Source organism: Mus musculus, chromosome 5 (assembly GCF_000001635.26).
Source record: "Mus musculus strain C57BL/6J chromosome 5, GRCm38.p6 C57BL/6J".
NCBI classification, from domain to species: domain Eukaryota; kingdom Metazoa; phylum Chordata; class Mammalia; order Rodentia; family Muridae; genus Mus; species Mus musculus.
Window position 1 is genome coordinate 112,366,184 of NC_000071.6, and position 12,842 is coordinate 112,379,025.

The 12,842-nt window shown below is 55.2% G+C and overlaps 1 protein-coding gene and 1 long non-coding RNA gene across 7 annotated transcripts in view; one reads left to right on the plus strand and one right to left on the minus strand.

Moving 5' to 3' along the window:
- Hps4 (HPS4, biogenesis of lysosomal organelles complex 3 subunit 2) overlaps window positions 1-12,241 on the plus strand; it is a 35,442-nt gene extending 23,201 nt beyond the window's left edge. For 4 of the 6 annotated variants that reach the window (XM_006534832.4, XM_006534831.4, XM_030254211.1 and 1 more), the window contains exons 8-14: window positions 716-788; window positions 2,753-2,789; window positions 3,272-3,368; window positions 3,763-4,561; window positions 8,697-8,829; window positions 9,170-9,278; window positions 11,776-12,230. In XM_006534832.4, the coding sequence (XP_006534895.1) occupies window positions 716-788; window positions 2,753-2,789; window positions 3,272-3,368; window positions 3,763-4,561; window positions 8,697-8,829; window positions 9,170-9,278; window positions 11,776-11,947 (1,420 nt within the window). In that variant the 3' untranslated portion in view covers window positions 11,948-12,230. Of the gene's footprint in view, window positions 1-715; window positions 789-2,752; window positions 2,790-3,271; window positions 3,369-3,762; window positions 4,562-8,696; window positions 8,830-9,169; window positions 9,279-11,775 lie in introns of all 6 variants that reach the window. The other 2 variants (NM_001359853.1, NM_138646.3) reach the window with 1 other exon arrangement.
- On the minus strand, window positions 8,186-9,174 carry Gm20636. Its single transcript, XR_880592.3, has 2 exons — window positions 8,648-9,174; window positions 8,186-8,535 (listed from the first exon to the last, which is right to left on the minus strand). It is a non-coding gene; the product is annotated as a predicted gene 20636 (long non-coding RNA).
- Window positions 12,242-12,842: the final 601 nt, after the last annotated feature.

Genomic DNA, 12,842 nt, shown 5'->3' on the forward strand with positions numbered 1-12,842 from the left:
TTTCTCTGTGATAACTCCAGCTGTGTCAAGTTGACACATGAAACCAGCCAGTACATCTGCCTTGAAATTATTTATGTAGTCCAAGGTGGCTTAGAACTCACGGAGATAGACTGCCCCCCCGAGTGCTGAGATTAAAAGCATGTCCAAACCCCTCTGTGTACCAACTGCTGAAAGTAGAGGCTCCTCTATACCTGGCTTTCATCTGCCATGGCCACCCCCTGGCAAGATGTTCCACACTGCACTTCTGTACAGATCCCCATGCTGACTCCCTCTGCTGTCTGTGGGGCAAAGCTCTCAGGACTCACGTGCAGTGCAGGTGCTTTGCTCCTGTCGGGTTCTGACAGTCTTACTGTCCGTCCACCCAGCCTGGGCTGGCCCAGAGCTCAGAGAGGAGCCCCTCCCTCTGACAGACATGGTGGGTGCTCGTCCCTGTGCTCTGAGTGCACACAGGTGGCGTGGTTGTGCTTTTTTAACATGCCTCCCATCTCTGTGAAGAGCAGCCACATGGCAGCTCATCCCCGCCTGGTTAGAGTGCTAATGTTTGGCTCTCACTGGGGCCTGCAGAACAGAAGACTCACCAAGAGTCCACCAGACGAACTCCCTGCCAACCACACCCCAAGACCCTCCACATCCAGGGACACTGGCATCTCTGGAGCGGAGAGGTCCCAACATGTCTTCTCATGGCCTTCTTGTCTCCTCTGTGTCTTACCCCCAGGATTGTGAATTCCCAGCTCCTGCCTTCCCTCACTGCTAAGGTCCTGCTTCATCAGACTGTACCTGCAGACCAGGTACAGTATGGCCTGCAGCCTGGTGGGAGGCTGAGCAGACACCTGCCATCTACCGTGCAGGGCAGGCTCCACATGGCGGACAGGCCTAGGGCACGTGTTCACAGCTTCTGTCACAACTCTTCATCTGTTGGTATGGCACTTGCCCAGTGTGGTGGGCTTGGGCACTGGCTCTTTCTAGCCAAGCGGAGCTGTGTGCACTTGGTTTCCATCAGCATAGCCTTGACGGCAGTGAGCACATGTAAAGAATATATCCTTAAGCAGGCAGGAAGACTGCTGGCCATGGCGCTGTAGGCAGGGAGACTGCAGCTATGGCACTGTAGGCAGGGAGACTGCTGGCCATGGCACTGTAGCTTCCCATGCCAGCCTGGGAAGCTGAGATAACCACCCCGGGCTTCCTGCCGTGACTCTGTTTCAAAAACTGGAAAAAGGAAGAGAGAGGGAGGGAGGGAGGAAGGAAGGAAGAAAGAGCAGATGAGCCCAGGAAAACATTGAGTTCATGTGCAGTCAGTGTGTTTGTATGAAGAGCACACACAACCGTTGAGAATGAAATTGCCCGCAGCCAGGTGGCATAGTGGAGCAGGCCTTCAATCCCAGCAGGACTCCAAAGGCAGAGGCAGGTGGATCTTTGTGAGTTTGGTCTACAAAGCAAGTTCCAGGACAGCCAGAGCTAGACAGTGAGACCCTGTTTTGGGAAGGGAGGAAAAACCCCAGACAACAACAGCACAGGTGCCACAGTTCTCACCATGGTTGCCATCTTGCCTGCCTGCCTGCCTGCCTGCCTGTCTCTCTTCCCTCCCTCCCTCCCTCCCTCTCTCTTTCTCACTCTTCATTATTTTGTTTGTTGGGTTTTGGAGACGGGGTCTCACTAGGTAGCCTGGTCTACACAGAGGGTTGAATTGCGGATCCCTCTGCATCATCTCCCTGATGCTGGGATCCTAGGCTGAGCCTCACGCTTGTCTTGCTTGTGGGTTTGTGTTTCAAATGGTCCACTGACCTCTCTCCTGCCCAGAGAGTGAGCCGCCATGTAGAGCCCGGAAGGGCGCTGGCTCCCTGTGGGTGGTGGGTCTGCAGGGCCGCCTCCGTGGTTGTGGTTGGCAGTTTGGAACTTTAAGGACGCTCTTGTCTGTCTCCGGTGACTCAGCCTCTGGGAATCCACACTGAGGGAGGACAAGGCTCCCATCCTACTGGTAAAGGGGAAAACATGTGGGATGTGGCTGCCTGAGGATGCTACGGACTCTGGGTCCTAATGCTGCCGTGGGCTGCTGCTGTCCAGTGCAAAGCACCGATCTGTGGTTGGGACAGAGGTTCGTGGCCCCTGGAGTGGGAACGTTTTTTCACCTGTGCAGGGGAACTACTGGTTTCTAGTCTGTGGCTGAGGGTGGTTGGTTTGCATGAGCTGCCACAGACTTCCTCAGAGAATTTTAGTCTTAGCCAGAGATTTTACAATGAGTGCAATTGGTTATTCTGTTTTAAATTGAAATTAAATTTTACTAATTTTCTCAAAGTAGTAAAAGACACTCACTTAAAGGGGAAGTTCCCAAGTGTTACTGGACTGTTAGCTGTAGAGTGAGAGATAACTTAAGTTTGTTTGTTTATTCGCTGTTGCGGGGACTGGAGCCCAGGGCCACTTGAGCTTTGCCACTGTGTTCCCAGACTCTATGACTGTGCTCTAGAGTGGGTTCCCCACGGTGGACTGGAGTGGGAATCCTCACGTGGGTCTCTCGTGGGAGACACTTATTAGTTCCGAGCTGCTGCCAAGAAGCCTGAGTAGACCTAGCCCGTGCCTCCTCCTGGCCTCTCAGGAGACAGTGGCCCTGCTCCATCTGCTGGGCTCTCGGGCCAGGGTCATTCCAGCTCCCTGCGCTTGGCTGAGTCCTGAGAGCAGATGGCACCATGAATTCTTGATGGTTGTCAAGAGAGCGAGCGTGGCGTCTGGTGCCAACCTGTGTATATGCTTGTTTCAGAGGCTGCCTGGAGCAGGAGCTGCCCCACAGGAAACAGGTGCGTGCTGTGGTGGGCAGGGGTGTGCTGCCTTCATGCTGGGTGGGCCAGAGAGGACTCAGCCAGCTCCTGTGTGGGTTTCCTCCACATCAGACAGCAGGGTCTAGGACAGCTGCCCTGTAGCACCCTGAGGTTTAAGGACATGGTTTGGGCATGTCCCACTGTGACTCCATCCTGTGACATTGCTTAGTCCGTGTCCGGCCTGTAGTGATGGAGAGAGAGGAAGAAAGCTGGTGTCCACCATCTCTTCAGGATGAAGTGGCAGCCCGAGGGGCTCTGGCCTCATTCTGAAGCCCCATTTGGTCGAGTCCTTAGCAAGCTGGAAACCTTTTCTTGTGATTCATTGTCTGATGTCTCCCTCGCCCTCACTGGACTGCATCTGCACCGCAGCTCTGGGCTGGGGGCTACTGCCTGCCTCGGGTGTGGCGTGCGCGCCAGGGCCAGCCTCATCCCCGGGTTGCACATGCTGCTTCTCTCTGCAGGAGCAGCGTTGCCCCCGGATGTGCAGATCACCTCTGTTTTTCTGAGTGAGGAGGAAGTTGCCAGCCTCCACGAGTTCCCAGTAGAGCATGAAACTCGGTAGGTTTGGTGTTCCCAGGGGCTTCTCACAGTGTGCCACCCTCCCTTGTCTCCTCCGATGTCTTGTTGATCAGCGGTGTCCTGGCATCAGGGCATACAGCAAGCATAGTGTGAGACCCAGTGTGGAGCCAGACTCTCAGGAGACCCTTGAGGTATGGGTGACTTACTGTGTGGCCTTGGCCACCTCTGGTCGGCAATCCTGGCCTCACTGTGACCAGCCCTAGGACCACCCGTTGTCTCTTTACTTTCCCTGTCTAACCTTACAGCAACTTGAGCTGTCTGGGCACAGACATTTACTTTTCATTGATGCCTGTGTCTTTCAGAGGGTCAGAGCCCCCATAAAGGCCTTTGTCCCACAGGCTGCTGCTGACATGACATCTCTTTTGTTTGCCAGACTCCAGGGAAGTTCAGTTCAATACCCTCCCTGGGATCAAAGCAGCCCCACCCAGGCAGAAGATGCCTGGGCATCAGCTGCCATCCCGGAGCCCACGCCGCATGATGGAGCATGTCCGAGTGGCAGCGGGGCAGATGAACGCTTGCCTAGGCTTGAGCAGGAGTGTGCTGGGCCCACGGGACTGTGCACCACTGCCTGTGGCCAGGGCTCCGGCCTCAGCAGCAGGCTGCAGAAGGAGCTGTGTCTCTCCCGGGAGGAACTGGACTCGTCTGAAATGCACGTTTCTGAGGCTCAGGAAGCCTTCCCACCTTTGCCTGCCCTGGGTGATCTGGAGACTCTCCACAGCAGCCACAGTGCCCCCACTCTACCTGAAGACACAGCCATTTGCAGCTGCCTGCACCCTTGCCCTCTTGAGAGGCTCCCTGAGAGTGGAAGGCTAGGACAGCTCGCAGACCTGCCCCTCACCAATGGCCAAACCCAGGTTCCTGGCACAGACCCTCTCCCCAGCAGCATGCCTGTGGCACTTCCTCCCCAGCATCCTGTGGGTGTAGAGCCCAGTGTGGAGCCATACGGGAATGGAGCCCAGGAGAGCCACTCAGCCCTGCCACGCAGTTCCCGCTCACCTGACTCTCCGGGCCCCAGCCCCTCTGCAGACAGAACTGGCTTCAAGCCATCCCCATCTGGACGCCACGCAGGGCTCGTGCCCATGAACCTCTACACCCACAGTGTGAACGGACTGGTGCTGTCCCTGCTGGCCGAAGAGACTCTTCTCAGCGACACTGCAGCCATCGAGGAGGTGGTGAGTGTCCCCTGGCTCCTCTGTACCCTCACTTTCCCCCTAGGAATGTGGACCAGCTAGTGCCCACTTCCGTGAGGTGTTGTAAGGTGTGTAAGCTACACGTGTGTCACATCACTGTAGCACACATGAGTGTTGTCACTGTAGCACATGTGCACCACATCATAGTAGTACACATATATCACATTGCAGTAGCCACACATGCATGACATCACTGTAGCACACATGGATGACATCACTGTAGCACACATGGATGACATCACTGTAGCACACGTGCGTCACATCACTGTAGCAGAGGCTGACAGGCTCTGTGCTTTTCCTTTCCTGCTTCCTATCGTCTGATGGAGCACAGCCATTGGAGAAGGTAGAGCTGGTGTGAGTGACCTGCACACAGCTCTCCCTTGGTGCCGTGTTTCCTTTTCAGTGGCCTGAGGCAGCAGTCAGCTTCTCATTCTGAGGTAGCGAGGCCATGCAGGCAAGGCCAAGCTGCCCTGCTCCTGCTGAGGCAGCATGGGCACTATAGCCAGGCATCTGTCTTCTGAGGCACATGGCAGCCTGGGGTGGGGGTCCGCAGGAACCCTGAGCTTCCTCAGACCCAGCCTCACATGGCGACTTGGTGCTCCTTCCCAGAGTACGTTTGAAATCCAAACTGGCCCTGGAGGGCTCTGTAGCTGATCTTTGCTACTTTCTGGGTTCTTTTTTTCCCACCCTTTCCCTCCACCCCCACCCTTACCCCTGGTTTTACTGCCTCACACTGGATAGGAGAGAAACAAGGAGAGAGAGAGAGAGAATGGTGGGGGAGAGACAGAGACAGAGACAGAGAGAGAGAGAGAGAGAGAGAGAGAGAGACAGACAGACAGACAGATTGATTCCTGAATCTAATTTCTTTCTTTGACCACAGCTACTAGCAAACTACAACCCATCTTCCTAACTAAATAACCAACAACCACCCACTCACCCTGCCTCTCAGGGCCTTCACATTTCTGTACTCCCTGAAAAGTGCCAGAATTCCAAAAGTCACACAGTCACGGAAACTATCTGCAGCTGACAAAAGCATGCTTCTGCTACAACATGAAGCAAGTGACCGTCAGTTGCTGTGGACCCTCCGAAGCAGCCCCACACCCACACCCTGCACCTAGGCACATTCTTATAATATTTCTGTGTTTTGGTTTTGTTTTGTTTTTTAACCCAAAATTCCAGAATTCTCAAAAAACATCTCTACAGGGCTCCTTTTGAATAGCCATCTTCCTGAGCAGTAAGCTGAGCTCTAGGGTCTGGGCCCAAGCTGGCGATAGAGTTGCCATGGTAACTGCCTCACAGTGGTTGGCAGGGAGAACAGTTGCTGCAGGGCAAGTGGCATTGTGGGGCTCCGCTTGTTTTTCTTCTTAAACCCACATCATTCTGAGGCGGTCTCATCAGCATGCAGGCCATGTGGCCCTTCACTGAGGAGCCAGTCACCTTGGAGCCAGGACAGGGCACCCACCCGCCCGGCATCTTCTCCTCCTCAGACCCTGCCCGCAGCCCAGAGCAGAGGCTTTCTCTGTGTGTCCCCATTTCCTGCATCTGTGATAGCGAGGCTGTGTCCACCTCTGCTTGAGCATAGCAGAGGGTCCTGCTGCCGCTTCACACAGGGCAGCCCCGGGCCTTGCCTTCCCCTCAGATCTCACCACGCCGGACCCCAGGAGTGGTGCTTTGAAGGCCTGGTGTTGGATGCAGCAAAACAGACAGAATGCCCCTCTCTTTGCCTCTGCCCCCAACGAAGAGCCCCAGCCCAGGCTGCTTTGGAGAGGGGCAGTCTGCATAGTCATTTGCTAAGCTGGCTTGCTGTGGTTGATGTGTCCTGGGAGGCAGGCCCTACAACTCCTGTCCTGGGATGGGAGGAAGACAGCCTTATGAAGTGGAGACCTCAAGTCCAGAGTGCCTCTCACCACCCAGCCCTCACCTCTGTCCCCAGGCTAATCTGTCCTTGCTGAGAGGTTGAAAGGGGAGAGGAGTGTGTCCAGCCCTCTGCAGCCTCCCCTGTAGGAGGTGTCTGTCAAGGCCAGCTGCATGGTTCTGACCACAGCCTCCAGCTTGCCTGTGCAGGAGGCTTGTTGCTGGTCAGGGCCAGGAAATGGGATGCAGGGAAGACAAGAGTTAGCAGTGGTTTCGAGAGTAGGGAGCTAAGAGCTGAGCAGTGAGCTTATATGAGAGGATGGATTTGAACCACAGACCCCAAGTCAGCTCTATAGGAGAACTTTTGTTATCGTCCCTGTCTTAAGTAGAGAACTTCACCTGGCCTCTCTGCAGCTTTCCTGCTGCTTTCTGAAAGGCAGACAGAGTCTCTGCAGAGTGGCCCCACAGGATGGCGGATGGTGGCACAGCCCTTTGAAGAGGCCGAATCCCCATGGATCTCTCAGGGTCTGCAGGAGGCAGCCCAGGGGGTGATCGGGAAAAGAATTGAGCCTTGGAGCTGTGCTGTCAAGCTCGGGGAAGTGCAGGGGGATCCCACCAGGGGCTTAGCGTCTCTGGGCCTGGCTTTCAGCTCTGCACCCGAGATAGTTCCATAGGCCTTCAGTTGCAGGGAACCTATGGATTTCTGCCGCATTCGGCCAAGCATGGGGGCATCAGGGTTGGGTTGGAGGCAATGCCCACTTGAAGTCAAGGTAGGAGCTCCTGGTGAGATACTCAGTGGAAAAGCTTCCTATCTCAACCATGTGGGCTGCATTCACACAGGCACACATGGCCAATAGCGCTCCCCTGCCCCCCAGATGCAGTGTGGACTTAAGTCAGATGCCTACATCCTCAGGCCATTCCGAGATCACGCTGCATATCCAGCTCTTTATTCATGGACTCCAAAGGCAGACATTCTCAGCTTTGCAAACTCTGCAGCCTTTGTGGTTCAAAACTAGGCAGTGTGTAAGTGGTGAGAGAGGCTGTGGCCTTCCACGACCACCCCGTAGACGAGTCACGTGTCACAGTAAAGACCATAGCAGTTGCTAAGCTGTATACACACAGGTCACCTGTTGTACCTATGGCAGCAGCACCTGGTCATCAGCGAGAAGCCTCCTCCACATGTCAGGCCTTGTGCCGGTCTGTGGTTAAGCAACTCTACCTTGACTGCAAGCTAGGTAGGATGTTAGAGAGAACAGGATACAGTTGGCTCACTCTCTGGTCCAGCATTCTCTCTCTTGTCAGCACCTTGAGGAAGGGTGGCTGTTAATCAGGTCCCTGGGGTCCAGAAGGTGCTGTGTGGCTGCATGGTGAGCTCCCCTGGGTGTCCCAGTGTCTCCCCTACCCTCAGACGTATACAACTTTCAAACCTAGTCTTATTTATGTCTGCTAACCCAGTATTGCCGAGTTCTTGACCATCAGCGGCAGAGGTTGCTCTGCCTGCACCTGCTTTCTCAGCTGTGCACTCTCAGGGGAAGCCAGTGGCTCAAGTGCCTGGCACTGACTGTGTTCGCCCATTGGCTCACTCTCTGAATTCTGTTCACACACGACTTGACTGCTAGAGCCCCGAGAGTGTGTGGGCCCATTCCTACAGCCTTTCTCGGCGCACGTCCCTCCCAGAGTCCTGAGCACAGGCCACAGGACCAGCATTCCTCAGTCTCCAAGATCAACTCACAGTGCACATCACCCAGGCCCTGCTGGTGTTGGGAAACACTGGAACACCAGGCCACCTTTATTGCTAAAGCAGACAATCCCAGAGTTGGAGAGATGGCTCAGGGGTTCAGAGCGCTTGCTGATGTTCCCAGGCCCTGAGTGCAGTGGACAGCTCACAGCTGCCTGTAACAGCAGGGGGTCTGTCAAGGGGTCTGATGTCCTCCTCTGAGCTGCATGTACACCACATAACACATGAAGAGATGGGGCTGGGGCAGGGTGGTGCACACCTATAATCCAAGCAGTCAGGAGGCAGAGGCAGAAGGCTTTGCACAGTTAGACCGGCCTGGTCTTCGTAGTGAGTTCCAAGCCAGTCAGCTCCACCTAGGGAAGTCCTGTCTCAAACAAAGAGAAGCAGCAGATGAGTGCACCTTGGTGCTTTAGGAGACACCGCCTGGCTGTGTTTGCTAGGTCTGGTGGCCTTTCAGGCTTTGTTTGGGTACTTACCTTTCAACTAAGTGTGCCGACCTGTGACCCACTCCTGGCCCCTCTGCAGTACCACAGCAGCCTGGCGTCGCTGAATGGGCTGGAAGTCCACCTGAAGGAGACGCTGCCCAGAGACGAGGCTAGCCTCACCAGCAGCACATACAACTTCCTTCATTATGACCGCATCCAGAGCGTGCTCTCAGGTAAGGGACACGTGGGTGGAGGGAGAACCTGGCCCCAGTCACGGCAATACTGCAGCACACGACCCTCTGGGCTCCGCTAGGCAGTGGCCCATGAGGTCCCTGAAAAATACTCCTGTTGCTGTTTCCCGAGTTGGAACCTTTGGTAAGGCGGGCCCCAGGGAGGGGCTGGTGTGGCTTGCAGTGGGGCCGGCAGCGCTTGCTTTCTCCCAGAGGCAGCAGAAGGGCGGGCATCTGGACTTAGGGCCCACACTCGAGCTTCAGCCTCACTGACCCCAGACTCAGGTCTGAGCACAAGGAGTCAGGCAGGGCTCCCACTCACCACCTCTGTCTCCCTCTGAAGCCAACCTGCCCCTAGTGACTGCTCCCCAGGACCGCCGGTTTCTGCAGGCCGTCAACCTCATGCACTCCGACTTTGCCCTGCTGCCTATGCTGTACGAGATGACCATCAGGTGAGCCTCTGAGCCCTACTTCCAGCAGCCCCACACCATTCCACTCACTGGGTTACTTCCGGCCTGGTGGCCAATGTGGTTGGTCCCTTTGAAGGCCTGCCTTCCATGCGTGCCTGGGTCAGATTACGACAACAGCAGTACCCTAAGTCCTGCCTGTCACAGAGCACAGGGCCACACCTTTCCTGAGGGTGGGCCAGACAACATTACAGGGTTCTAATCACAAGCAAAACTCACTGTGCAGAAACTTGAGAATCAGGCATTTCTCCACTGCCCATCACCCCCAGAGCCCACCTGCGTCTTTTTTGTGGCGGCATTCCAGGGTCTCGGTTTCCATTACCTGTGGCTGACGCAGACGACACAGGTCCCATTTCCTCCCCTGTTGTCATGCTACCTCATCTTTAGGTATCTGGCACTGTCTGGGGACTGTCTCTGAAACTGGATGGTTAGACAAGCTGTGTCCTTTCTCTCTGTGCTTTCTGGAGCTGGTGGAAAGTCAGGCACATGAGACAGCTGGAAGAATTTCCTCTGCCCCTCTGTGGCCTGTGGCTCTCGGAACTGGCCATGAAAGGACTCTTCACTCCTTTCGGAGTGAGGAATGTGAGCACACGTGGGGACAGTGACATCCCAGGTCACTGTCTCACAGAGCAGAAGGCCAGGGTCTGACCCCAGGCCTCCATGGCTCTGTGGTACGCACCCTTCCCCCACAGGTCTCAGTAGCTGGGTGAGAACTGTGGGTCTGGAGTCAGTGGGAGCACACAGAGCCCACCCACCACACTGATACCAGCTGTCTGCCCTGGTGTCATCTGCTGCTGATAGCACAGCCTGTCCCCTCTAGCTGGCAGCCTAAGCGTGACTTGCACCTGCAGCCACTGCTCTGAGATCTGGTGTGCTGGGGGTGTGGCTGTGGCGTGGGAGGCGGCAGCAACTGTGTGTTGACATCTGCCCCCACTAGCTTCCTAGAGCCAAGAGGGTTCAGTGTGGGTTAGAGCCCAGGGCATGTGCTGGGTGGCTTCTTAACACAGTGATGGGGGCATAGCTCCTTAGCACACAGACCCCTGTGGACTCTAATAAAACCAGGAGCCGCCTGCTTGCCAGCAGGAGGGCTGGCATTGCCACACAGGTGTGACTGGCCTGTTTCCCTTTGAGCTTCGAGAGTAACCTTCCAAATGTCTCACAGGAGCTAAGATCCCCTATGCCAGCCAGGTCCTGCTGGTGCACAAGGCCTGGAGGGTTTTCCTCCTTATCCAGCAGGAGACAGCTGAGGGAAGGAGCCTTATTAAATAGAATTAGGGAAACTGAGTCTTGGTGGGCTTGAGGCAGGAAGAGTGTAGAGGCCAGAGGTGACCAGGTGGATGTTAGCAGGTGAGGACCTCTCCTGGGTTTCTGCAGCTGAGACACAGTTTAAGATGAAGTTTACATGGAAAAGAGAAGTTGGGGCGGACTCTCCTGAAAGTGGGGGAGCACCATGGTGGATGCTGATTGTGGAGTTTTAAGTGTACATGTGATATGTGTGCATGTGTGTGAGATGTGCATGTGTGTGTGATGTATGTATACATATCTGTGTGTGCATGTTTGCATGTGTGTCCACGTGTCTGTGTGTGACGTGTGCACATGTATGTGTACATATGTTAGCATGTGCACCACAGAATGAAGGTCATAGGACAACTTGCGGGAGTCGGGGCCCTTCTTCTATCATGAGGGTTTCAGGGGTGGGACTGAGGTTGTCAAGCATCCCTTTGGCCCCATGTTGTGGATTTTTAAAGGCATTCTTATAAACTTTACGGGATTGGTGGCATATTCATGGAGTAAGATAACCCTTTTTCTCCCCAAATCTCCCCTTTAGGGTATTTATTCTATATGTTTTAGGGAAAGAGCACAGGGGTGTGTGTGTGTGGGGGGGGATCTAATCTGCAGTGCAAATGATACTGGTATGGGAGTGCAGACCCTTAGGTAGTATGCGTGTGTGGCATGGGACAGTGAGTGCCCTCTGTCCCAGTGTCTGAGCAGTGTGGCTTCAAGGATGTGGTGCAGATGAGCAGCATCCTGTCAGGAGCTCTGCTACCAAGATGCAGCTGGGGTTTCCTTGGTTACCCAACACCTACCTTCTTGAATCCCCATCACAGGTCCTCCTCTGTGCAGCACACCATCCCTCTGTCAGCCTGTGGGCCCAGGCTTCCTGCTCTCTGACAAGCCCCAGGCTCCTTGGCTGGTGGGTGGGACAGTCCCTCCTGCTGAGAGGAGTGAAGGGCAGGAGCAGGGCTCTGGCTCTGCTGCAGTGGTTGTGTTGACAGAGCCTCAGGGTTCATTTGCTCAGTAACTGGGTCTTCAGAACCTGGCTGTAGCCACCTCAGACCCAGAGCTGAAAAGACAGGACAGTTGTTCCCTGGGCCTGAAGTTCAAATCGATAGTCAGAGCCATGGCAGGCATTAGGGGTGTTGGAGTGGCCAGCCAGGGCCCACAGGCCCCCTGAGCTGTTGTCCTGTTTCCTCCCCAACAGGAACGCCTCCACAGCCGTGTACGCCTGCAGCAGCCCAGCCCAGGAGACCTACTTCCAGCAGCTGGCACCCACTGCCCGCAGCTCTGGCTTCCCAAACCCTCAGGATTGCGCCTTCAGCCTCGCAGGCAAAGCCAAGCAGAAGCTGCTGAAGCACGGGGTAAACCTGCTGTGAGCTGGGTGCAGCTTGCATATCACGAGGGCCATGTCCCCAATGCTAACGGTTGAGCGGGCCCTTGCTCCTCAGTGGCAGCTGCAAGAACTGAGTGGGCTCAGGTCCTGTCCTGTGGAAGCCTTGAGGGCGGTGCAGAGCAGGCTGCAGGCTCAGGAATGCAGCGGCAGGATTCACTGCTGACCGTTTACTTGAGATACCCATGGTGCTTTGTAACCGTATGGTGCCCAGTTCCAGGTTTATGAAGCAGATTCCCAAAGGCTCAAAAATAAAATGACCAAAGTGAGTTCTGAGTGATCAGCTAGCATTTATTTCTGCAACAGACTGAAGGTCACTGTGGACACTTGACATGGAGTGTGCCCATCCACACAGACCTATACACTGAACTCACCTCAGCACCAGTCCCACCAGCCTGCTGTGCAGGGAGGGTCTGTAATATCTTGTTGAGACTGTGCATAGTGACAAGATGTGATTTCTTTTCCCATATTCCCTGGCCTCATGGGTACAGAACTCATGGGGTCTGTAGGGCTGGCTGTATGTTTTCCCCATGGACTGTACACACCAGTGTGTCTGTCTGCAGAGACATAAGCCACAGTGACCTCTAGTCTCTTCCTCTCCCTAAGGAACCCTCCCCCCGCCCCCACCTCCAGAGGCTGGTCAGAGGTCGATCTCCCTGCCAGGAGGATCCTGCTTCCAGCCAGGCACGGGCATATTGATCTCCACCCCTGACCAGTTCTTCTGGAAAGAAACTCACTCCCAAGTTTGTTGCCAGCTCTCAAGAAACCTCATGATGAATTTCCAGCTTGTTCTGACAAGGGCTGCTCTGCACAGCACACTCTCCCGTCTGCTAACTGGCGCCAAGTCCTGGTGCTAACCTTGGTGAGCGGACAGCTTATGG